Source organism: Neofelis nebulosa, chromosome 16 (assembly GCF_028018385.1).
Source record: "Neofelis nebulosa isolate mNeoNeb1 chromosome 16, mNeoNeb1.pri, whole genome shotgun sequence".
In the NCBI taxonomy this organism is placed as follows: domain Eukaryota; kingdom Metazoa; phylum Chordata; class Mammalia; order Carnivora; family Felidae; genus Neofelis; species Neofelis nebulosa.
Genome location: NC_080797.1, coordinates 48769487 through 48794116, shown reverse-complemented (window position 1 = coordinate 48794116; position 24630 = coordinate 48769487). Strand labels below are relative to the sequence as shown.

The following is a 24630-nucleotide window of genomic DNA, read 5'->3' as shown; positions in this document are numbered from 1 at the left end:
CGTCCGACTTCAGCCAGGTCACGATCTCGCGGTCCGTGAGTTCGAGCCCCGCGTCAGGCTCTGGGCTGATGGCTCGGAGCCTGGAGCCTGTTTCCGATTCTGTGTCTCCCTCTCTCTCTGCCCCTCCCCCATTCATGCTCTGTCTCTCTCTGTCCCAAAAATAAATAAAAAACGTTGAAAAAAAAAATTTGAAAAAAAAACCTATTTAAAAAATAAACAAAAGAATCAAGTAATTACCATATCAAAATTTAAAATAAATTTTAATACTTTCAGGAGAAAGATGTGGCACTGGTAAACATCAGAGGAATGGTATTAAGTTTAATTTGTAAAGACAAATAGGGGCACCCAAGTGGCTCAGTCAGTTAAGCATTCAACTCTTGATTTTCAGGTCAGGTCATGATCTCATGGTTCATAAGTTTGAGCCCTGCACTGAACTCCGTGTCAGGCTCTGCACTCACAGTGCGGAGCCTGCTTGAGATATTCTCTCTCTCCCTCTCTCTCTGCCCCTCCGCCATTTCCATGCGCGCATGCGCACCCCTCCTCCCCTCCCCTCCCCCCCCAGCTTTGTCAAATAAACTTAAAAAACAATTTGAAGGGGCACCTCAGTTGGTTAAGCATCCAACTTTGGCTCAGGTCATGATCTCACAGTTCATGAGTTGGAGTCCCATATCAGGCGCTCTGCTGCCAGCACAGAGCCTGCTTCAGATCCTCTATACCCTTCTCTCTTCCCCTCCCCTGCTCATGTTCACTCTTACTCTCTCAAAAATAAATATAAAAACATTTTTTAAAAAAATTTGAAAAGATATTGTTATGCCCAGAATTCGTGATCCCCAAAGACCACCAGGGAGCCGAGTCCGATGCAAAAGCAAAAGAACCTTTATTCGAGCTAGCTCGAGCTCAATCCCCTACCTGCACCGACGCAGCGGTGAGATACCAGGGAGAGAGAGCGAGTTTCAAAAGCACAAAGGTTTGGGGCGCCTGGGTGGCGCAGTCGGTTAAGCGTCCGACTTCAGCCAGGTCACGATCTCGCGGTCTGTGAGTTCGAGGCCCGCGTCAGGTTCTGAGCTGATGGCTCGGAGCCTGGAGCCTGTTTCCGATTCTGTGTCTCCCTCTCTCTCTGCCCCTCCCCCATTCATGCTCTGTCTCTCTCTGTCCCAAAAATAACAAAAGCACAAAGGTTTTATAGGGGTCTAGGGGCAGTTGGTGAGGCCAACTTGGCCAATCGGTGAGGCTGTGGCCTCAGCCGATTGGCTGGGGAAGGGTCGTGGCCTCGGCCGATTGGCTGGGGAAGGGTCGGAGTCCTGTTACGCAGGTCGCTGGGCGTGTTTTGATCAGGAAGTTTGAACGGGTGAGCGGGAGGTTACTCAAGGGGAGGAGGCGCGGTCTGAGGTTTCTGTGATTTTCCCGGAAAAGGGGTCATTTCGGGGACATAGTCACTCAAGGTGGAGAACACAGAACAAGATGGAGTCGGCCGGCGTAGGCCCGCCCTTTCATTCCCCCCTTGTCATGTAACTTACGGACCCAATCATGGGACCGGCTGCATTTATGGTGACAAGGGGAACAGAGTTTGGAGGTTTACGCTAAGTTCTGGGAAGCATGTGTCCCTGGGGTGGCTCTGGGAGGTCTAATTAAGTATTGTCCCTGAGCTGGTATCTATGATCTGCCAGGTGATGTTTTGGGGGACGTGGGGACTCCCGGCAGCATGAGCAATGACAAGCAGAGTTAACAGAGTTACCAATATTAGGTGGGTCGAATGCGCTGTAGCTTGAGCTTGAGCAGGTTGTGTTGGTCCCGACTGATGGCCCATCGCGTGACGAAGTCCTTCCGGATCGAGGAGGGGTCCGCTGGCCGAACGTGGGTGTGATGGACCCAGGTCGCGATGCCGTCTACTTTGAGAGCGGTGGGGGTTGTCAGCACTACAATGTAGGGTCCCTTCCAGAGCGGCTCGAGAGTCTCTCGGTGGTGCCTCTTGACATAGACCCAGTCTCCCGGCTTGTACTGATGAGGTGTCGGGGTCGGGCCAGCCTCGTAGATGGCATGGAGGCGCGGCCAAATGTCCTCGTGCGCCCTCTGGAGCCCTCTCAAGGAAAGAAAAAGTTCTTGATCTTTAAACTCTGCAAGAAGTTCAGCTCGAAGGCTGGGAATAACAGGGGGTGGCCTGCCAAACATGATCTCGTAGGGAGTAAAATCCAGAGTGTAAGGAGTGTTTCTAACCCGGTAAAGGGCATACGGTAGGAGAGTCACCCAGTCCCCGCCAGTCTCCATGGTTAATTTGGTAAGGGTCTCTTTTAGGGTTCTATTCATTCTTTCTACCTGTCCTGAGCTCTGGGGCCTATAAGCACAACGTAATTTCCAGTTTGCCCCCACCGCCTTGGCTACTGCCTGTGTTACCTGAGAGATAACAGCTGGTCTGTTGTCTGATCCTACCATGGCAGGAAAACCGTACCTGGGTAAGATGTCTTCTAGTAGCTTCTTAGCCACCGTCTGAGCCGTTTCATGCTTGGTTGGGTATGCCTCCACCCAGCCAGAGAAGGTGTCTGTAAATACTAAAAGATATTTATAACCATACTTTCCTGGTTTGACTTCAGTGAAGTCGACTTCCCATTGGGCTCCCGGTCTGGTGCCTCTGAGCCTGGTTCCTTTTTTATTTGATGTGGCTTTCGCGTTGGTGAGTTGGCAGGTCTTGCAGGCAGATACAACTTGCTCTATTTTGGTGTCCTGTTGGTGAATCTTGATTCCGGCATGTCGGATTAAGTCTTTTAATTTTCGGGCCCCCATGTGAGTAGATCGATGCATGTGCTCTAATATTGAGACTCCGAGCCGGTCTGGCAGCACGAGCTCCTTGTTAGGTGTATACCACCATCCCTTTATCTCCTGGGCCATGGGGAGTTTCTTGATCTGCTGTAACTCCTCCTGGGAGTATTTGGGCTGGTCTGGTAAAACTGGGTCTCCCGGGTCCGGTAGTTGTATGGTCATGGTGGGGACTGGAGTAAGGGCTACTGCCTTGGCTGCCTGGTCAGCCTTTCAATTACCTCTAGCTACTGGGTTATCAGCTTTTTGGTGCCCTTGGCAGTGGATAATGGCTAGCTTGGCAGGAAGCCATAAGGCCGTAAGCAGGTTAAGTATCTCCTGCTTATTTTTTATAGTCCGTCCTTCTGCCGTCAGTAACCCCCTCTCCTGATAAATTGCCCCATGAATATGAGCTGTGGCAAATGCATAACGGCTGTCTGTGTAGATGTTAAGCCGTTTTCCAGCTCCCAGCATCAGCGCCTTGGTGAGGGCTATGAGCTCCGCTCGCTGGGCTGACGTTCCGGAGGGTAGAGCCTCCGCCCATATGGAGTCCGTTTCGGGGACCACCGCTGCACCCGCATACCTGTGTCCATCTTGCACAAAGCTGCTGCCATCAGTGAACCAAGTAGCCTCGGCATCGGGGAGGGGCTGGTCGGTCAGGTCCATCTGGAATCCATGTACTTGTTCCAGGATTCCCGCACAGTCATGTAGTGGAGCACCTAGGTCAGGGTCGGGCAGCAGGGTTGCAGGATTGAGGGCTGCACTGGGGTGGAACCGCACTCATGGAGGGTTGAGTAGGAGGCTCTGGTAATGAGTCATACGTGTATTGCTCATCCATCTATCCGGAGGCTGTTTCAGGACCCCTTCAATGGCGTGTGGGGTCGTGATCCAGATCTCCTGTCCTAGGGTCAGTTTGTCTGCATCCTTGACTAGGAGTGCTGTCGCCGCAATAATTCTTAGGCATGGCGGCCAGCCAGCAGCCACTGGGTCTAGTTTCTTAGACAGGTAAGCCACTGGGTGGTTCCAGGGGCCTAAGGCTTGAGTTAGAACCCCTTTTGCTATTCCCTTATGTTCATCTACAAAGAGGTGGAAGGGTTTCGTAATGTCTGGTAGGCCCAGGGCTGGGGCACTTAGGAGGGCCTTTTTTAACCGATTAAAGGCAATTTCTTCTTTTTCAGTCCATTTAAATGTTTTCCCCTCTTTGGTAGCTTCATATAGGGGCCTGGCGATCTCAGCAAAACCTGGAACCCAGAGGCGGCAGTAGCCGGCTGATCCTAGGAATTCCCTCATTTCTCTTCGGGAGGTGGGAGTAGGGATCTTTAGGACAGTTTCTTTTCTGGCATCTGATAACCGCCGCTGTCCGCCCTCCAGGATATATCCCAGGTAACTTACCCTCTCCCTGCATATCTGAGCCTTCTTCGCGGATGCCCGGTACCCTAAAGCCCCCAGGGTAGCCAGCAGGTCCTGGGTCCCTCGCTCACAGTCTTTGGCCGTGTCGGCAGCAATCAGGATGTCATCTACGTACTGTAGGAGGGTGAGGCCAGGGTGCTCCCTTCTGTACTCACCCAGGTCCTCGTGTAGTGCCTCGTCGAAGATGGTGGGTGAATTTTTGAATCCCTGAGGTAGCCGTGTCCAGGTGAGTTGCCCACTGTAGCCCTCCTCCGGATCATGCCACTCGAAGGCGAACAGGGGTTTGCTCTGCGGTGCCAGTGGCAGACTGAAGAAGGTGTCCTTTAAATCTAGTACAGTAATACCAGACCCTGGAGGGCGCCAAGGAGCTCAAGAGAGTATATGGGTTGGGAACAGTTGGGTGTATGTCCGCGACCCTCTTATTTACTTCCCGGAGGTCTTGTACCGGTCGGTAGTCATTTGTGTGAGGCTTTTTGACCAGCAGTAAGGGGGTGTTCCAGGCAGACTGGCAAGGAACTAGTACCCCTAGGCTTCGTAGTCTCCGGATGTGTGGCTGGATCCCCTTCCGGGCCTCCTGAGACATGGGGTATTGTTTGATCCTTACCGGACTCTCTCCTGGCTTGAGCTCTACCAGGACTGGGGTCCTATGAGCGGCTAGTCCCATCCCCCCCCCAGTCTCTGCCCAAACCGAGGGGAATTCTTGTAGCCATCTGTCTATATTATCCTCTCTCGGGAGCGCCTCCTGGTGGAGGAGGTATTCATCCTCCAGTTTCATGGTCAGTACCTGGATGGGGTGGCCCTTGCCATCGGTGACCTGAGGCCCCCCTTGTCTGAAAGTTATCTGAGCTCCAATCTTGGTCAGTAAGTCCCGTCCTAACAGCAGGTAGGGGCATTCTGGTATTACCATAAAGGAGTGGGATACCCGGCCCGTTCCCAAATCTACTGTTCTTCGGGTAGTCCATGAATACTGGCTCATACCAGTTGCCCCTTGTACTCAGGACTTCTTGCTGGCTAGTTTTCCTTGTGGGGTGCGGAGGACCGAATGTTGTGCTCCGGTGTCGACAAGGAAGTCAACAGGGGTCCCCTCCACTTTAAGAGTTACCCTGGGTTCGGGGAGAGGGTCCGAACCCCGACTCCCCTAATCACTTAGTTCATCTAGCTCTAGGACTTTTACTCGATCTTGCTTCCTTTCCCGCCGGCCCTTTTCAGACAATCTCGGGCCCAATGCCCTATCTCCTTGCAGTATGCGCACTGATCCTTCTGCAGCCTCTGCTTCCCCCCCTTGGTGGTTCTTTTACCTTTTCTTGTGTCGTCTGCCAGCTGCCAGAGACGGCAGTCTCGTTCCTCAGGGGAGTCAGCAGTGGTAGCTAGTAGTATTCTGGCCAGGTCTCGAGTCTGCTTACTGCTGGCAGCCGCCATGGCGCGAGCCTGCTTGTCCTCAGGAAGCTCCCGGTTATTATATACCTTTTCGGCTACCACCAGTAAGTCCTGCAGACTTTTTTCTCCTAGTCTATCTATTTTCTGTAATTTTCTCCTAATGTCTATGGCTGACTGGTTTACAAAGGCCATGATAACAGCTGCCTTGCTTTCCGGAGCCTCTGGATCCATGGGGGTATAGGTACGGAATGCTTCCATGATCCGTTCTAAAAAGGCAGCCGGAGATTCATCTTTTCCCTGTTGTACATTTCCTACCTTGGCCAAATTGGTTGGCTTTCTAGCAGCCATTCGGAGACCCCCCATTAGAGTCTGGCGGTAGACCCGGAGTCTCTCCTTACCTTCTGCCGTGTTGAAATCCCACTGGGGCCGAGTTAAGGGGAAGGAGGCATCTATCTGAGCCTGGTTGGTGGTGGGATTCCCGTCTGTGCCCGGAACTAGTTTTCGGGCCCCATTGAGGATTCTTTCTCTTTCTTCAGTTGTAAACAGGACCTGCAAAAGCTGCTGGCAATCGTCCCACGTGGGCTGATGGGTAAAAAGAACAGAGTCTAATAAATCAATAAGCCCTGCCGGTTTCTCGGAAAACTTAGGATTCTGAGCTTTCCAATTGTAGAGGTCACTAGTGGCGAAAGGCCAATAGTGATGGGGCTGATTCCCCTCTGCGTCTGGGGGTCCAGTGGCTTGCAGGGGCAGAATAGTGGAGTCGGCAGCGGAGGCGGATTGCTCCCTCTGAGCCCTTTGTCTGGTGAAGGGCGGGCTTCCCACTGGAGCGTTTCCGCCTCCCGCTCTCGGAACAGCGTCTGCCTCCCCCGGAGGGGGAAGATGGTGTTCTTCCAGCATCCTAGAGGGGTTATACGGGGGAGGAAAAATTAATTCTTCTTCAGTACCCCCCTGTAAGGCAGGGTAGAGGGGTGCTGAAGGCTGGATAAGACTTTTCTTCTTCTTTGTCCCCTGCAAAGCAATAATGGGTTTTGGCTCCGGAGGGAGCGGGGCTAGGAAGGGCTTAAGCCAAGAGGGTGGGTCTTCTACAAGGTCCTGCCAAGTGATAATGTAAGGGAGCTGATCAAGATGGCCCGTCTTAGGCTGAGAGATGATACTCCTGACTCGGTGGATGGTAGGGAGGTCGAAGGTCCCCTCTGGTGGCCATCCGACATTGAAAGTTGGCCACTCGCCCAAAATGAAGAAATCAGGAGACTATAGATGCTGGAGAGGATGTGGAGAAACAGGAACCCTCTTGCACTGGTGGTGGGAATGCAAATTGGTGCAGCCGCTCTGGAAAGCAGTGTGGAGGTTCCTCAGAAAATTAAAAATAGACCTACCCTATGACCCAGCAATAGCACTGCTAGGAATTTATCCAAGGGATACAGGAGTACTGATGCATAGGGGCACTTGTACCCCAATGTTTATAGCAGCACTCTCAACAATAGCCAAATTATGGAAAGAGCCTAAATGTCCATCAATTGATGAATGGATAAAGAAATTGTGGTTTATATACACAATGGAATACTACGTGGCAATGAGAAAAAATGAAATATGGCCTTTTGTAGCAACGTGGATGGAACTGGAGAGTGTGATGCTAAGTGAAATAAGCCACACAGAGAAAGACAGATACCATATGGTTTCACTCTTATGTGGATCCTGAAAAACGTGGGGAAGGAAAAAAAAATAAAAAGAGGTTAGAGTGGGAGAGAGCCAAAGCATAAGAGACTGTTAAAAACTGAGAACAAACTGAGGGTTGATGGGGGGTGGGAGGGAGGGCAGGGTGGGTGATGGGTATTGAGGAGGGCACCTTTTGGGATGAGCACTGGGTGTTGTATGGAAACCAATTTGACAGTAAATTTCATATATTAAAAAAAAAAAAAAAAGTTGGCCACTCGCTAGAACAAAAAAACTGCCACCGACCCTTTCGGACTTCCACACTGAGGTTGTTAGCTCTTCCCCTCACATCCTTAAAGTGATCAATCATAATACTTAGAGGAGTAGTCTGAGTCTGTCCCATAACGTCCGTCTAGTAAGTCCACAGAACAAAACAGAGAAACACAAAAACAGACAAACAGAGGGCCCCTAGAAAATCTTCCAACTCCATGGAAGCAAAACTGAAAGCTAGCTTAGACATTTGAGGGGATTCCACGTCCCTCCAAAGACGACGGCCTCACGCCGACCAGTGGGAGCGACCCGCCTCGTCTCAGACCTTTGAGGGGATTCCACGTCCCTCCAGAAGGGAGAATCGGAACGTTTTCCGAAACTCCCGGCCCGTGGTCCTCCAGTGCGTCCACTTGGACCACGTCGGGCACTACCAGAATTCCAGAAGTGAGCTCACACAAAAAAGAACAAACAGACAGACACTAACCGTGGCCAGTCAGGCTCTCCGGGTCGGGGGTCCCTTGGGGGTCTTGGGGATCCCGGGCCGAGCCCCCAAATGTTATGCCCAGAATTCGTGATCCCCAAAGACCACCAGGGAGCCGAGTCCGATGCAAAAGCAAAAGAACCTTTATTCGAGCTAGCTCGAGCTCAATCCCCTACCTGCACCGACGCAGCAGTGAGATACCAGGGAGAGAGAGTGAGTTTCAAAAGCACAAAGGTTTTATAGGGGTCTAGGGGCAGTTGGTGAGGTAATGGCTGTGGCCTCAGCCGATTGGCTGGGGAAGGGTCGGAGTCCTGTTACGCAGGTCGCTGGGCGTGTTTTGATCAGGAAGTTTGAACGGGTGAGCGGGAGGTTACTCAAGGGGAGGAGGCGCGGTCTGAGGTTTCTGTGATTTTCCCGGAAAAGGGGTCATTTCGGGGACATAGTCACTCAAGGTGGAGAACACAGAACAAGATGGAGTCGGCCGGCGTAGGCCCGCCCTTTCAATATATAATAGCAAAGATGTACAGTGCTTACTATGTTCTTAGATTGTTCTTAATGTCATACATGAGACAGTATGTATATGTTTGAACACATACATGTGTATATGTTTGTGTGTTGCTCACAATTATGTAAATAAATAAAAATTTCTCACAAAAACCACATTAAGATGAGGAAACTGAGAAAGAGCAAAGTTAAACAATTTGTCCAAGCTGAATCCAAGGAAATTTGGCACCACAGTCCATGTTTGTTTGTTTTTTAATTTTTTTCAATGCTTATTTACTTTTGAGAGAGAGAGAGACAGGGCATGAGTGGGGGATGGGAAGAGAGAGAGGGAGACACAGAACCCAAAGCAGGCTCCAGGCTCTGAGCTGTCAGTACAGAGCCCAGCTCAGGGCTCAAACTCATGAACTATGAGATTGTGACCTGAGCCAAAGTCAGATGCTTAACCGACTGAGCCACTCCGGCGCCCCACCATAGTCCATGTTTTTAATTACTCTGCATATATCAAGAGCACTGAGAACACATTAAAAAACATTTTTTTAATGTTTATTTATTTTTGGGAGAAAGATAGAGACAGAGCATGATTGGGGGAGGGGCAGAGAGAGAGGGAGACAGAGAATCTGAAGCAGGCTTGGAGGCATCAGCACAGAGCCTGATGTGGGGCTTGAACCCACAATGTAGCGAAGTCATGACCTGAACCTAATCTGAAGCATTAGTCAGATGCTAAACTGACTGCATCACCCAGGCACCCCAAGAACACTGAGAACATTAAACAAGCCAATAGATCCTTCATACCTCCTGTACTGAACTTTCTTCTACAAAACACCAAATCCTTCTTTTAGACACAAGCCACATCTGAAACTTATTGAAAAGTTCTTCTACAAGAAAGGAGGTAACTAATTTATGTTTTGACCTACAACAAAACTCTCTAGATATTTTTTAAAAATTTTTAATGTTTATTTTTGAGAGAGAGAGACAGAGACAGAGACAGAGCGTGAGTGGGGGGGGGGGGGGCAGAGAGAGAGGGAGACACAGAATCTGAAGCAGGCTCCAGGCTCTAAGCTGTCAGCACAGAGCCCAAAACAGGGCTCAAACTCACCAACTGTGAGATCATGACCTGAGTCAAAGTCGGACACTTAATCAACTGGGCCACCCAGGTGCCCCAAACTCTCTAGATTTAATGAAACCAAACAATTTTTCAAGCTAAAGCACATTACTTTGGGATCAAATATAAATTCATTATATTATATTACATTTTATTTTATTTTTATTTTGAGAGAGAGAGAGAGCAGGGGAGGGGCAGAGAGAGATGGGACAGAGGATCCGAAGCAGACTCCACACTGACAGCAACAGAGTCCAGCGCAGGGCTCAAACTAATGACCTGAACCATGAGATCCTGACCTGAGCTGATGTCAGATGCCTAACCAACACAGCCACCCAGGCACCTGGAATGTAAATACATTTTAAAAAGATACACTGGAGAGGCCACTGAGGGAAGCAGGGCCAGGAAGGCATGGAGAACCAGGAAGCACAGGACCAATAGCTAGGACCTGGAGATACCCCTCTCACATGTGATACCACTCCAGTAACCTACCCGTCTCCTGAACAGGGATCTGAGAATGTGACAAGACTCCCCCTAAACTTCACCAGGTGAGCCTGAATAATGCGTCCATGTGCAATAAAGAGAGATGTCTTTTATTTTTTTTGCTATATTCTCCCTGCCCATTGTTGGGGCAAAGGGAGAAGAAATTTTCTTTTTATTTACGTATTTATCTTTTAACGTTTTTTATTCATTTTTTGATAGAGACAGAGCATGAGTGGGGGAGCGGCAGAGAGAGAGGGCGACACAGAATCTGAAGCAAGCTCAAGGCTCTGAACTGTCAGCACAGAGCCCGACGTGGGGCTCGAACTCACAGACTGCGAGATCATGACCAGAGCTGAAGTCAGGCCCTCAACCGACTGAGCCACCCAGGTGCCCCAGGAGAAGAAATTTTCAAGACAAAGCACAAGCAACACAAATAAAAGTTGTGAAGTCACAAAAAAATAAAAGGCCATTGATAATAGGTTAATATATCCATATCTTTTTTTTTCATATGGTTAACCACTAAAGCACATGATACAAATAAATTTTTATATAAGAAATGTATCTACTTTGGAGCTTGCTTCCTATTCTGTGTCTCCCTCTCTCTCTGACCCTTCCCAGCTCCTGCTCTGTCTCTCTCTCAAAAATAAAAATAAAAAATAAAAATTTAAAAAATTAAAAAAAAAGAAATGTATCTACTTTGGTAATTTGGGTGTTTAGCTAAAACGGAAAACATATTTCCTTTTTTCAATTTATCTATATTTTTAAAAAGTTTTTTTAATGTTTGAGAGAGAGAGCAGGTGTGTGTACATGCATGCACACAACTGGCGGTGGGGGGGGGGGGGGGTGGTAAGAGAATCCCATGCAGGCTCTGCACTGTTAGTATAGAGCCTGACATGGGGCTCAATCTCATGAACCATGAGATCATGACCTGAGCCGATATCAAGAGTTGGACACTCAACCAACTGAGCCACCTAGGCACCCTTCAATTTATCTATATTTTTTAAGTTGAAGTATAGTTGATACACAATGTTGACATTAGTTTCAGGTGTGCCACATAGTGATTTGATAACTCTATACCTTATGCTATGCTCACCACAAGTATAGCTACCATCTGTCACCACACAACACTATTACAACACCACTGACTATATTTCTTATGCTATACATTTTATCCCTATGACTTATTCATTCCATGACTAAAAGCCTGTATCTTCAACTCCCCTTCGTCCATTCTGCCCATCCACCTACCTCCCTCCCCTCTGGCAACCATTAGTTTGTTCTCTATATTTATAGGTCTGATTCTGCTTTTTGTTTTGTCTTTTAGATTTCACACGTAAGTAAAATCATGTGGTATCTGTCTTTCTCCGTCTGACTTATTTCACTTAGCATAATACCCTCTAGGTCCATTCATACTGCCAGAAATAGCAATACCTCATTCTTTTTTACAGCTGAGTAATGTTTCATTGTATACATACACCACATCTTCTTTAATCATTCATCAATCGATGAACACTTGGGTTGCTTCCAGATCTTGGCTATTTTCTTTTCTTTCATTTATTCATATTTATTTAAGTAGGCTTCATGCCCAGTGCAGAGCCCAATGTAAGGCTTGAACTCACGACCATGAGATCAACACCAGAGTTGAGATCAAGAGCCAAATGCTTAACCAACTAGAGCCATTCAGGCGCCCCAGAGATCTTGGCCATTTTAAATAATGCTGCAATAAACATAGGGGTGCATATATCTTTTTGAATTAGTGTTTTTGTTTTCTTTGGGTAAATACCCAATAGTGGAATTTTTGGATCATATATTTCTATTTTTAATTTTTTGAGGAACCTCCATAGTTTTCCACAGTGGCTGCACCAATTTACATTCACATTCCCAACAGTGCATGAGGATTTTGTTTTCTCCACATCCTTGCCAACACTTGTTATTTCTTATCTTTTTGTTTCTAGCCATTCTCACTGGATTAAGGTAGTATATTATGGTTTTGATTTGTATTCAGGAAAACATACTTTTTAAGATTATAATCAACTTTATACAACTAATTACCTTATAACAAAGATATTTTTATTTTGAAAGAGAGACAAAGATTACCTCCCTATATGCCAACTCTAAACCAGACTGCTCTATGACATTTTTCCTAAAAGTATTATTTAACACATGTTCACCTTGTATCGACTTCAACTGATTGATAGTGAATGGCTGGACTTACATATTACGAATGAATCTGAGGCTGAGTTCAGACTGAATAAGAATGAGTTTGGTATCACTGTCAATTATCTGCCATAGGTATAGGTAGGTAAAGTGATAACACAAGTACTGTGTATTTACATCCCTGAATTAATGGATACAATTTCTATACCAAAAAACAAAAAAAGAATGAAAACCCACATCATTTGTAATTTACACCAGGAGCTTAAGCTTAAAGTAAAACTGAGAATATATATATATATATATATATATATATATATATATATATATACACCAAACCAATAAAGACCATTTAAAAAATTTTTTAAAAATATTTATTTATTTTGGGGAGACAGAGAGACGGAGTGCAAACAGGGGAGGGGCAGAGAGACAGAGAAAGAGATACAGAATTTGAAGCAAGCTCCAGGCTCCAAGCTGTCAGCACAGAGCCGGATGCAGGGCTCAAACCTACAAAGCACAGAATCATGACCTGGGCTTAACCAACTGAGCCACCCAGGGGCCCCAATAAAGACCACTTTTAATAAAAATAATACCACCTTACTATACCTTAAAATAAAAAACTAACACTCCTAATTACTCTCTAAATGTTTAGCAAGTGAACTGAGGATCAGCCACATCACATAAGGGTGACAGAAGGAAAACCAAAAATTTGTGTTCAAAGGAAGCAAGATGGAGCCAAGATTTAAATAAAGTGAGAGAAATAACTGGGCACAAGGAAGGGAAAAAAAACATTCTGATGAAAAAGGGACCGGTGCTATAGAGAAGCAAAAGTAAAGTTTTCTTGCCAGGGTAAAGAGCCTTAAAGAAAAAACATTCAAAACTTGGAAATAGGCAGAAATTACTAGGATCCTTCCACTGGAATGCAAGATATAATTTAGCAGACCCTCTGGGAATTACCTGATTGTATAGAGATGTGCATCTTGATTTGACTTTCTATTGCCTAGGCTATTTTACAACTTTACAGGGGTAGTGGTTAACTTACAGGTAAATGATAACAAAGCAATTGCAGATGAGCAATGCACATGATTCCTGTTCTTAGTCATATAAATACAAATCTCCTGGCAGAGATTTGTTTTTCATCTAGAAAAAACATAACCTGAGATGTAACATTTTATATCTCTTGCCATGCAGAAATTTGCCTCTACTGACAAATTTATTTCAGCATTCCTTTGACTATATAAATTCTCTGTCCCTTGAATTTCTCTTTCAACCAGTCTTAATATCTTATATATTCTCATTAATTAATGAGTTGAATAAAATATTAGAAATACCTTCCTTTTATATTTGAATGAGTAATGTGGCTTTTTTTGTTTATTTAGTTTGAGAGAGAGAATGTGAGTGGGGAAGGGACAGAGAGAAAGGGAGAGAGAGAATCCTAAGCAGGCTTTTCACTGTCAGCACAGAGCCCAACACAGGGCTCGATCACAAAACGTGGAGTCATGACTTGAACCGAAATCAAGAGTCAGACACTGAACTGACTCAGCCACCCAGGCACCCCAAGAGTCATGTTTTTAAGTTTTTGAAAATTATACTCTAGCAAGAATTTGTGTAGGAAATAAACTAGATAAGCAGGGGAAAAAAGAGTTATATGGGGCCTAGTAACAGAAATAAGATAGATAGCAAAGGAGGGCCACTATGCAGTTAACAAATATCTATTTGGTTCTAAAATGATGAAATGGTGACTGAGAATTTATTAGTAAGAATTTATGTGTGCCTATATGAGCAGACTATGTAGGTGCCCCCTTTTCAAAAGTAATTTCTAAAGCTGCAAGGTTCATAAAGAAATAGCAACTTACCTACAAAGGAAGGCTAGACAAATGGGGAAACCAGTAGACTTTAATAATATGGGAGCCTAGGGAAAAAAGATTCCAGGTGAGAACAATCCATAGTGTAGAATGCTACAAAAATGTCAAGTAAGATGAGATCTGAAAAGTGTCCATTCATTCATATGTTCAATAAATATTTACTGAGTTCTTAGTTTATGCTAAGAACTGTACTAGTCATGGGGATACAGTAATAAAACCCAAATAGTCCTTATTGACATTGAGTATAGTAGAAGAGACAGATATTAAATAGCTAATTTAAGAAATAAGTATTCAGAGATTCCAGTACCAGCCAAGGAATAGTCCACTAACACCTGTCTCCACTGCTGATTATAACTAAACACTCTGGATGAAACACAAAAGCCACTACCTGAGCATTCTAAAAAGGTAAACAAGAGCAGTATTGGGGACAAGAATCAAATTGGAAGAGGGGTCCATATGAGAGAGAGCTTCACGTGTGTGTGTGTGTGTGTGTGTGTGTGTGTGTGTGTGTGTGTGTCGGGAATGGGGGTGGCTGGAGAGAGAATTTTACAGGCGGGTGGGTGCCCAGAGAGGCTGTGGCAGCTACAACTCCTAAAAAAAAACCTGTCTTTATAGACAGAGAAACAGAAAATGGGTCCCTGGATTTTAAAGAGTTGTGGGGAAGAAATCCCCATTTTTCCCTCTTGCTGTGGCATGGGCAAGTAAAACTCCTAGAGAATAAAACCCATCATTCCAGCTATAGGACAGAGGCAGGAGGCGGAAGAGAATCTCACAGAGGAGAGAGCTGGAGAAGGGTTCTCTTAGTTCTGTGCACAAATCAGAATATATCCAGAGCTCACTTCTGAAGTACACATACACAGGGCACCCCAAAGCAGCATAGTAAACTCCTTGAGAACTGAATGGCAATATAAAGCAAAGCACAAGTCCAAGACTAGCCCCTGAGTAGTACAAATGTAGGACAGATCTAAAAGAACACTGCATAGGCCTTGGAAACTGTCCTAACATTAGAATCCATAAGGGAAAAAAAGTCAAAATAGACTTTGCAGTCTCAATCCAACCAAGATAACTGACTGCTGAAGACAACAATAAAAATCAATATTCTTCAGAGGATTTTAATAGGATCCAGAGTATCAGGTTTTCATTGGCCATCATCCATGAGTTGGTAAAAAATGAAATACAGAGATTGTTATCATTCATTGTTTAATTCTTCCACCACTGCTAAGAAAACAGTATACAAATCAGCCCACCTAGCTCATTTTTATCTTCCAGATCAGAGTGGTGGTTTTCCAAACAGAATGTTGTCCGTTTACTTTACAACTACCATCCATGAACCAAGGAGATATTTGTTGGTCAGCTGAGAGATGTTTATTGGGCACAATCCAAGTGATGACAGAATCTGGCAGCTCCTCACACAGTTTCAAAGTCAGGCCTAGGGGAAAAGAGGCCCCCTACTTGTGAATACATCATCCTTGCATTCCACAGGTAGCATGACCCTGAATAAACCATTTCCATTTTATTATGGAACTGTTCTGGGCACTGCCTTCCCCAGTATAGTGTTTTTCCAACATCAACCAAGACATCAAAGGCATTTTAGGTTTCAAGATTATTTTCTGTCTTTAGTCACAAGGGCAGTGTTTTGTTTTTTTTTTTTCTTGAGAGAGTGAGAGAGCACATGTACATGCATGAAGTGGGGTGGGGGGGCAGAGGGATAGAGAAAAAGGATCTCAAGCAGGCTCCACACGCAACATAGAGCCTGATACGGGGCTCGATCCCACGATTGTGAGACCATGACCTGAGCCAAAACCAAGAGCTGGATGCTCAAGCATCTGAGCCACCCAGACACCCCACAATGGCCATTTTAATTAATGTCTGATAGTAACCTACTAATTGCCCTTCAAAAGGAAATTCATCAGACCAAAGTCCCAATAGTCAGTGCTAAGAGGTGCTCCTAGGCTTTTGTGATAAGCCCCACTGAATGCTCCACATACAGTTACTGCGCAAAGAATTTGTCCATATCAGCACTCCAGCTTCTACTTTATATTGTTTGGATTCATGCAAACATTAATTTTCATTTAGCATGTCCAATTAATATTGCTTGAAGGGCAGATTTATATGCCTTCTATTTTATAATAATAGGTAGCTGAAATATTTCCCAATCAGATATGATATTCATCCCCATAATGCAATCAGGTAGAGGCACAATCACTTCACATAAGGCCTGTTGAAACATCAATTCTCCTCCAAACTTTCACCTTAATCCCATCAGCCTTTACATTCTTAGCTGTAGCTTCCATTCAGATTTCATTAACAGGTTCTGGTTTTATAACATGAGCTATGGAAGGTGTTCCCCAGTCATACCTAATATTCATTCCTATAAAACATTCAGATAGAGGAGACACAATTTCTTTACATAAAGCCTGCTTCAATATTCTAATTTTTATAATCCCATCAACTCTTATGTATTTTCTCAATCTGACTGTAGTCCAAGTTAGGGCTTCATAAACATGTTTCCATAGCACAGTGCATGGAGCTCTGTTGCAAAGGAGTACCAGAAATTTCTCTATTCCCTGATCACGTTACCCACACAAGTTCATATGGCCTCAGGGGTCAGGCCAGAGGATTTGGGCCCCTAGAGTTAAATCTTCACCCTGATTAATACAGCTAACCATCACCCCAAGCAATTCTGTGTAGGGTTTTTCATTGTAATCTATACCTTCTAGCTTTTTAAGTTCCTCCATACTGAGGTAAATGAAGCAGACTTGTTTGGGGCCTTTCAACATTGAGGGACTAATAGGGAATCCCACTGGTCCACCCAACTTTGATAGTGCTGTATCAACACCTTTGTTTCAACATCATCAGTGTCCACCACACTCCTCCCTTTTCTCAATAACCATCCATAAACTTCCACTCTGCTGAGACAAGTCCCCTGACTCTCCCCTCTGTCTTTCCCTGCTTTTCTTGTTAATTACTTTAAAGATCTTGTTTTCAGTAAAACTTACACTGGGAAGCTCATACAGCAAATCTGATAGGACTTTTCATCATGTTGTTTGATTTTTGCAACGGTAAAGTTACATGGAGTGCCCCTACAACAGAGGCCTCCCTAATCACAGCATCTACCATAACTTGAGTAATGAGCATATTCATCAAGTGAATATACCAGTCATCATAGATCCAGTCCCACATGGCTTGCATACAAAGCACATCAGCTGCTTCATTTGGGATTGGTTCCACTTGGCAATTATAGGAGGAGTTAGACAGTCCCCCGCTTTCTCAGACAAACACACTTCACAGTGGCTTTTAACCAGTCCACCAGGATGAATGTTCCCTTGGGAATAACCACCTGTGTGTCTGAATCACGTATAGCCATCTGTGATTGTTTAACAGTGAGCTTTGGGTCCTGTACCAGCCCAAACAAACTCTTCCACTCAGCAGTATTTAAAACCAAAGATACTTCTCCTAATTTAGTTACTCTTACAATCCATTTGAGTAAAGGTTCTTCAGAAAGCTGATGATACTGACCTACAAAATGAGACAAGTCCTACACTATACCCACTGTTCTCAGTAGTTTCTTGGTTTTGCCTTCCCCCCATGTTGACTACCTTGTTGGCAACCAGAGGTATTAGAGGCAATTTCTTTTGTTCTGGCATATTTTTTCCCTTTGTGGGCAGCTCTGAGGCTAGTGGACGAAGCTCACACCAATCAAAATCTGAGCTTGGTCTAGCATCAAAGCCTAACCATACTTTCTTTCACTTTAGATATTACAGATAACAATAACCAAGGGATTGTACAGTTAATATGTTTCTTATTATTTTGCATTTCCTTACATATCCACAGTAAGCCAACTCTACAGGGGTTGGGTCTACCATCATTTCTAAATTCCAATGGTAATTTTTACCTTTAGTAACTGATTGCAGTGCAGCTGCAGTTTCTTTTAAATTTTTTTTTCAACATTTTTTATTTATTTTTGGGACAGAGAGAGACAGAGCATGAACGGGGGAGGGGCAGAGAGAGAGGGAGACACAGAATCGGAAACAGGCTCCAGGCTCCGAGCCATCAGCCCAGAGCCTGACGCGGGGCTCGAACTCACGGACCGCGAGATCGTGACCTGGCTGAAGTCGGACGCTTAACCGACTGCGCCACCCAGGCGCCCCAGCAGCTGCAGTTTCATACCATGGGTAATTAGGTAGCCATCCTGGGATCAGAGGTTCCTCATCCCCATCCTTTCATCCTTTCTCTTCATACACCACATGTTTCCTTGAGCTAAGGGCCATTTTAGCAAATCTCATTTCTCTAACACCAACTAAAGGAAAAACTGTTTCTCTGCCCACAGAACACTTCTGACACCAAGTGTATGAAGATTTTTTTTTTTAAGCACATCACCTAATTTTCCAACTCTGGATAACTACTGGGTATCCTATAACTTAATGTCAGACTCCACAGACTTAAGGACTCAGTCCCATAAGACTACCCTCAATTCAGATGCCAGTCACAAGTAATGAGTGAGTCCCCAAGGGGCCCAGATTTTTGTCTGACTTGGCTACAAAGTTAAGGGGGCCTATAATCATCCCCTCAGAATTAGGAATTTGCTTGAATGGCTTACAAAACTCAAGGACAGATTTACTTATGTCTACCAGTTTTTTATAAAGGATGTTATAATGAATACAAGCAGCCAGATGAGGAGGTAAACAGGGTGAAATCTAAAAAGGTCCCATGTGTAGGAGCATCTGCTCCCATGGGATACATGGATACATGATACACCACCTTCCTGGCAAGTGGATGTGTACAGCAACCCGGAAGCTCTCCTTGTAGTTTAGGGATTTTTATGGAGGCTCCATCATGTAGGTATGATTCACTGTTACCTCAGTCTCCATCTTCTCTTCCCTTTCCTGAGGATGGAGGGTAGGACTGAAAGGACTAAACTAATCATGGCTTGGTATTCCTGATGACCAGCCCCAATCCTGAAACTATCCAGGAGCTAACCAAGAGTCACCTCATTAGAACAAAGGATGCTCCTATCACCCAGGAAATTCCAAAGGGTTTAAACCTCTGTGTAAGATATTCCTATCATTCCCATCGGTCAGGAAATTAAAATGGTTTTAGAAGCTCTATCAGGAACCAGGGGCAGAAACCAAATATATATTTGTTATTATATCACATTGTTATCATTATGCTCTGTAAGATAGAAGTGAACATGCTTAAAAATGGAAAGACAGGGGCGCCTGGGTGGCGCAGTCGGTTAAGCGTCCGACTTCAGCCAGGTCACGATCTCACGGTCTGTGAGTTCGAGCCCCGCGTCAGGCTCTGGGCTGATGGCTCAGAGCCTGGAGCCTGCTTCCGATTCTGTGTCTCCCTCTCTCTCTGTCCCTCCCCCGTTCATGCTCTGTCTCTCTCTGTCCCAAAAATAAATAAACGTTGAAAAAAAAAAAAAATTAAAAAAAAAAAAAATGGAAAGACAGAAGTTCTCAGCAGAGAAAAAGAAATTATGGAAAAGAAACCAATAGAAATTATAAAACTGAGAAATATATCAAAATAAAAAACTTCACTGGATAAGATCAATAATAGGATAAAGGTGATAGAGGAACTTGAAGATAGACCAACAGAAACTATCTAGTCTGAAGAATAGAGGGGGGAAGAAGGATTGAAAAGAAAATGAAGACAGCCTCTGGGTCCTGTGGGACAATATCACATGGTCTAACATCCATTCACTGGAGTTCCAGAAAGGGGCATTAGTTTCTATGTAAAGGTACATTGGAGGTATATTACTTTCCCGTTGATGCTATATCAAATTACCACAAACTATGTGCCTTAAAACAACAGAAACCATTTTCTCACTGTTCTGGAAGCCAGAAGTCTGAAATTAAGGTGTCAGAAGGGCTGCAATTCCTCTGGAGGCTCTAGGAGAGAATCCATTCTTTGCCCACTTCTAGCTTCTGGTAGCTATCAGCATTCCTTAGCTTTTGTGGTCATTTCTCCCTCTACTCCATCTTCACACTGCCCTCTCCTTTTTGTGTTACCTCCTTTGCTTCTCTCTTATAAGGACACTTGTGATGGCATTTAGGGCCCACTTAAAAAATCCAACGTAACTGCCTTATCTCAAAAATCCCTAACTTAATTACATTAGCAAAGACCCACTTTCCAAATAAAGTAATATTTTAAGTTCTAGGATTAAGTCTTGATATCCTTTGGTAGCCATTAGTCAACCTACTGTAGGAGAGATTGGAGCACACAAAAAAAATGTTGTTGAAGACATAATTACCAAAAACTCCACAAAATTTGGTAAAAGATGTAAATTTACAGATCCACTGAGATTCTTGAATCTGAGTGAATCTCAAACAGGATAAACTCACAAAAAACCACTCCCAAAGACATCATTATAAAATTGCTGGATATACAAATACTGAGTCATTGCGTTGTACACCTGAAACTAACAATAATGTCATATGTCAATTATACCTCAATTAAACAACAACAAAAATTGCTAGAAACTCAAGATAAAAAAAATCTTGAGACCAGCTAGAGGAAAATAAGACATAACATACAAAGGAACAAAGATTTGAATGACTATGGGTTTCTCATTAGAAACCTTGGAGAGTAAAAACAATGAGGTATCTGTAAAATGCTGAAACTATCTAACCAAAATTAGTTACCAACCAAAGTATCTTTCATTAATGAAAGTAACAACATTATAAGAATGAGGAAAACTAAGAGAATACATTTCCAGGAGACCTGCACTAATAGAAATAGAAGTTCTTCAAGATAAAGGGAAATGATACCCTTTTGATTCCCTAAGATTCCCTTAAGAAGAAAACTTAGAACTTTAGGAATGAAAGAAAAGCAAAATAAATCTAAATAGGTAGATAAATATAAAAGACTATTTTTTCACTAAATTTCTCTAAAATTTGTATGACTATTATAAGCAAAAATTATAACATCATTTGATGTAGTTTTCAAATGACAGAAATGCAATCAACATGATAATCAGAAGGGAGGAAAACAAAGGCACCTATATGGATATAAGATTCTGACATTTTACTTGAAGTAAACTGTGAAAGGTTAGGGATGTATAGTATAATCATTAAAAGAACCATTAAAAACAATTATCTCCAAAAACATATACAAATGGCTAACATAAGCATAGAAAAGATGCTCAACATCATTAATCGTTATGGAAATGCAAATCAAACCATAATGATTACATGTCAACTATATTTCAATAAAGCTGTATAAAAGAAAACAACAATGAGATATCACCTCACATCTAACAAAATGGCTACTATTTTAAAAAGGAAGGAGGGAAGAAATGAAGGGAAAAAATAACAGGTGTGGTGAAGATGTAGAGAAATTAAAATTCTGGTATACTGTTGGAGATAATGTAAAATAGTGTAGTTACTAAGGAAAACAGTATGGCAGTTCCTCAAAAAATTAAAAATTGATATAATAATTCCACTTCTGGGGTATATCCAAAATAACTGAAAGCTGAATCTCAAAGAGATAGCTGTATACCCATATTTATGGCAGATTATTCAAAATAGCCTAAAGGTGGAAGGAACCAAGTGTCCATCAGCAGATGAATGAATAAACAAAATGTAGTATACAAAGTGGATTATTATTCAGCCTTAAAAAGGAAGTAAATTCTAATACCTGCTACAACATAAAGGAACTATGAGGATATTATGCCAAGTGAAATAAGCCAGTCACAAAGACAAATACTGTATAAATCCATTTGTATGATGTATCTAGAGGAGTCAAATTCATAGGAACAGAACATAGAATGGTGTTTGCCAGAGCTTGGGAAGAAGGAAAATGGGGAGTTATTACTTAATGGGTTTCAGTTTCACAAGATGCATAAGTTCTGAGGAATGGTTGCACAACAGTGTGAATATACTTAACAATACTGAACTATACACCTAAAAATAGTTAATAGTTAAATAGTTAAAAATAGTAAACTTTATGTTATGTGTATTTTACCACAACTAAAAATTAGAAAATGAAAAAGTGTTTCTAAACAGATAACCAGGGGCACCTGGGTGGCTCAGTTGGTTGGGTGGCTGACTTCAGCTCAGGTCATGATGTTGTAGCTCATGAGTTTGAGCCCCATGTTGGACTCTGTGCTGAGAGCTCAGAGCCTGGAGCCTGCTTCAGATTCTGTGTCTCCCTCTCTCTCTGCCCCTCCCCTGCTCACACACTCTCTCTCTCTCTCTCTCAAAAATAAATAAACATTAAAAAAAATTTTTTTAAACAAATAACCAAAAAACTAATAGACAAATTATAATGGAATACTAAAAGTATCCACACAATCTAAAAGAAGGCAGAAAAGGTGAAAGAGAAAAATTAAAAAGAAGACACAAACAGAAAACAATTAATAAAAGGGTAACCTAAGTCCAACAGCATCAATTATTACACTAAATGTAAATAGTCGAAACATACCAATTAAAAGAAAAAGTTGTCAGAATGAGGTTTTTTTTTTTTTTTTAAGATTCAACTAAAATAAAATAAGCAACCTATTGATAGATTAGGAGTAAAAGGATGGGAAAAACACTAGTCAAAAGAAGTGGAGCTGCTACGTATCACCATGGATAAAGAGGGATATTATACAATGTTAAACAATGTTAAAAGGATCAATTTGCCAAGAGGACATAAGAATTGTAAGTGTGAAAAAAAATTGTAATTGTGTATGGACCTAAAAATACATCTTCAGGGGCACCTGGGTGGCTCAGTCGGTTAAGCGTCCGACTTCGGCTCAGGTCATGATCTCACAGTCTGTGAGTTTGAGCCCCGTGTCAGGCTCTGTGCTGATAGCTCAGAGCCTGGATCCTGCTTCGGATTCTGTGTCTCCCTCTCGCTCTGAGCCTCCCCTATTCATGCTCTGTCTCTGTCTCAAAAATAAATAAACGTTACAAAAATTATAAAAATATATATCTTCAAAATACATGAAGCAAAAACTAAAGAGTTGGAAAGATAAACAGACAAATTTATTATTATACTTGGAGACTTCAATGTTTCTTTTTTTTTGAGAGAGAGACATAGGGGATGCAAGTAAGCAGAGAGAAAGAGGGAGAGAGAGGGGGAGAGAGAGAGAGAGAGAGAGAGAGAGAGAAGTGGGGCTCACCTGAAGCGGGGCTCATGTTTATATGAAGCGGGGTTCATGCTCACCCAAAGAAGGACCCATGCTCACCCAAAGTGGGGCCCATGCTCATCTGAAGCAGGGCATGAGCTCACCTGAAGTGGGACTAGAGCTCACCCAACGTGGGACTTGAACTCATGGACTGTGAGATCATGACCTGAGCCCAAGTCAGATGCTTAACTGAGCCACCCAGGTGCCGGAGACTTCTCTCAGCAATGGACAGAATAAGTAGACAGAAAGTCAGCAAAGATTGAGAAGACCTGAACAACACCATCAACCACCTTGACCTAAAACATTTGTAGAACACTCTACCTTAACAAGAGCAAAAGATATATTCTTTTCAAGTGTACCTGGAGCATTTACTAAGACATATGATATTCTAGGGGTGCCTCGCTGACTTGATTGGCACAGCATGTGACTCTTGATCTTGGGGTTCCAGCCCCATGTTGGATGTAGAGATTACTTAAAAATAAAATATTTTTAAAAAGACATATCATATTCTAGGTCATAATACAAAATTTAAAGAATTGAAATCATAGAAAGTACATTCACTGAATATATCAGAATTAAATGAGAAACAAATAACAGAAAGATATCTAGAAAAATCACAAATATTTGAAAATTAACACACTTCTAGTAACCCATGGGTCAAAGACGACAACACAGGGAAATTAGAAAATATTTTGAACTGAATTCAGATAAAAATACAACATATCAAAATTTATGAGCTTCAGCCAAAGCAGTGCTTAGAAGGAAATGCATAAAATTACATGCTCATGTCAAAAAATAAGATCCCGGCCAACAAGCACATGAAAAGATGCTCAACGTCGCTCCTCATCAGGGAAATACAAATCAAAACCACACTCAGATATCATCTCACGCCAGTCAGAGTGGCCAAAATGAACAAATCAGAAGACTATAGATGCTGGAGAGGATGTGGAGAAACGGGAACCCTCTTGCACTGTTGGTGGGAATGTAAACTGGTGCAGCCACTCTGGAAAACGGTGTGGAGGTTCCTCAGAAAATTAAAAATAAACCTACCCTATGACCCAGCAATAGCACTGCTAGGAATTTACCCAAGGGATACAGGAGTGCTGATGCATAGGGGCACTTGTACCCCAATGTTTATAGCAGCACTCTCAACAATAGCCAAATTATGGAAAGAGCTTAAATGTCCATCAACTGATGAATGGATAAAGAAATTGTGGTTTATATACACAATGGAGTACTACGTGGCAAGGAGAAAGAATGAAATATGGCCCTTTGTAGCAACGTGGGCGGAACTGGAGAGTGTGATGCTAAGTGAAACAAGCCATACAGAGAAAGACAGATACCATATGGTTTCACTCTTATGTGGATCCTGAGAAACGTAACAGAAACCCATGGAGGAGGGGAAGGAAAAAAAAAAAAAAAAGAGGTT

General features: G+C 43.4%; 1 protein-coding gene across 2 annotated transcripts in view; it reads right to left on the bottom strand.

Annotated features, from left to right (window-relative positions):
• Positions 1–24630, bottom strand: part of RPS6KB1 (ribosomal protein S6 kinase B1) — an 89870-nt gene that overhangs the window by 2596 nt on the left and 62644 nt on the right. The window contains exon 16 of one of the 2 annotated variants that reach the window (XM_058704315.1): positions 14078–14133. The exons of the other annotated variant lie outside the window; for it this stretch is intronic. Within the exon in view, the coding sequence (XP_058560298.1) occupies positions 14118–14133 (16 nt within the window). The 3' untranslated portion in view covers positions 14078–14117. The remainder of the gene's footprint in view (positions 1–14077; positions 14134–24630) is intronic. 2 annotated transcript variants of the gene reach the window in all.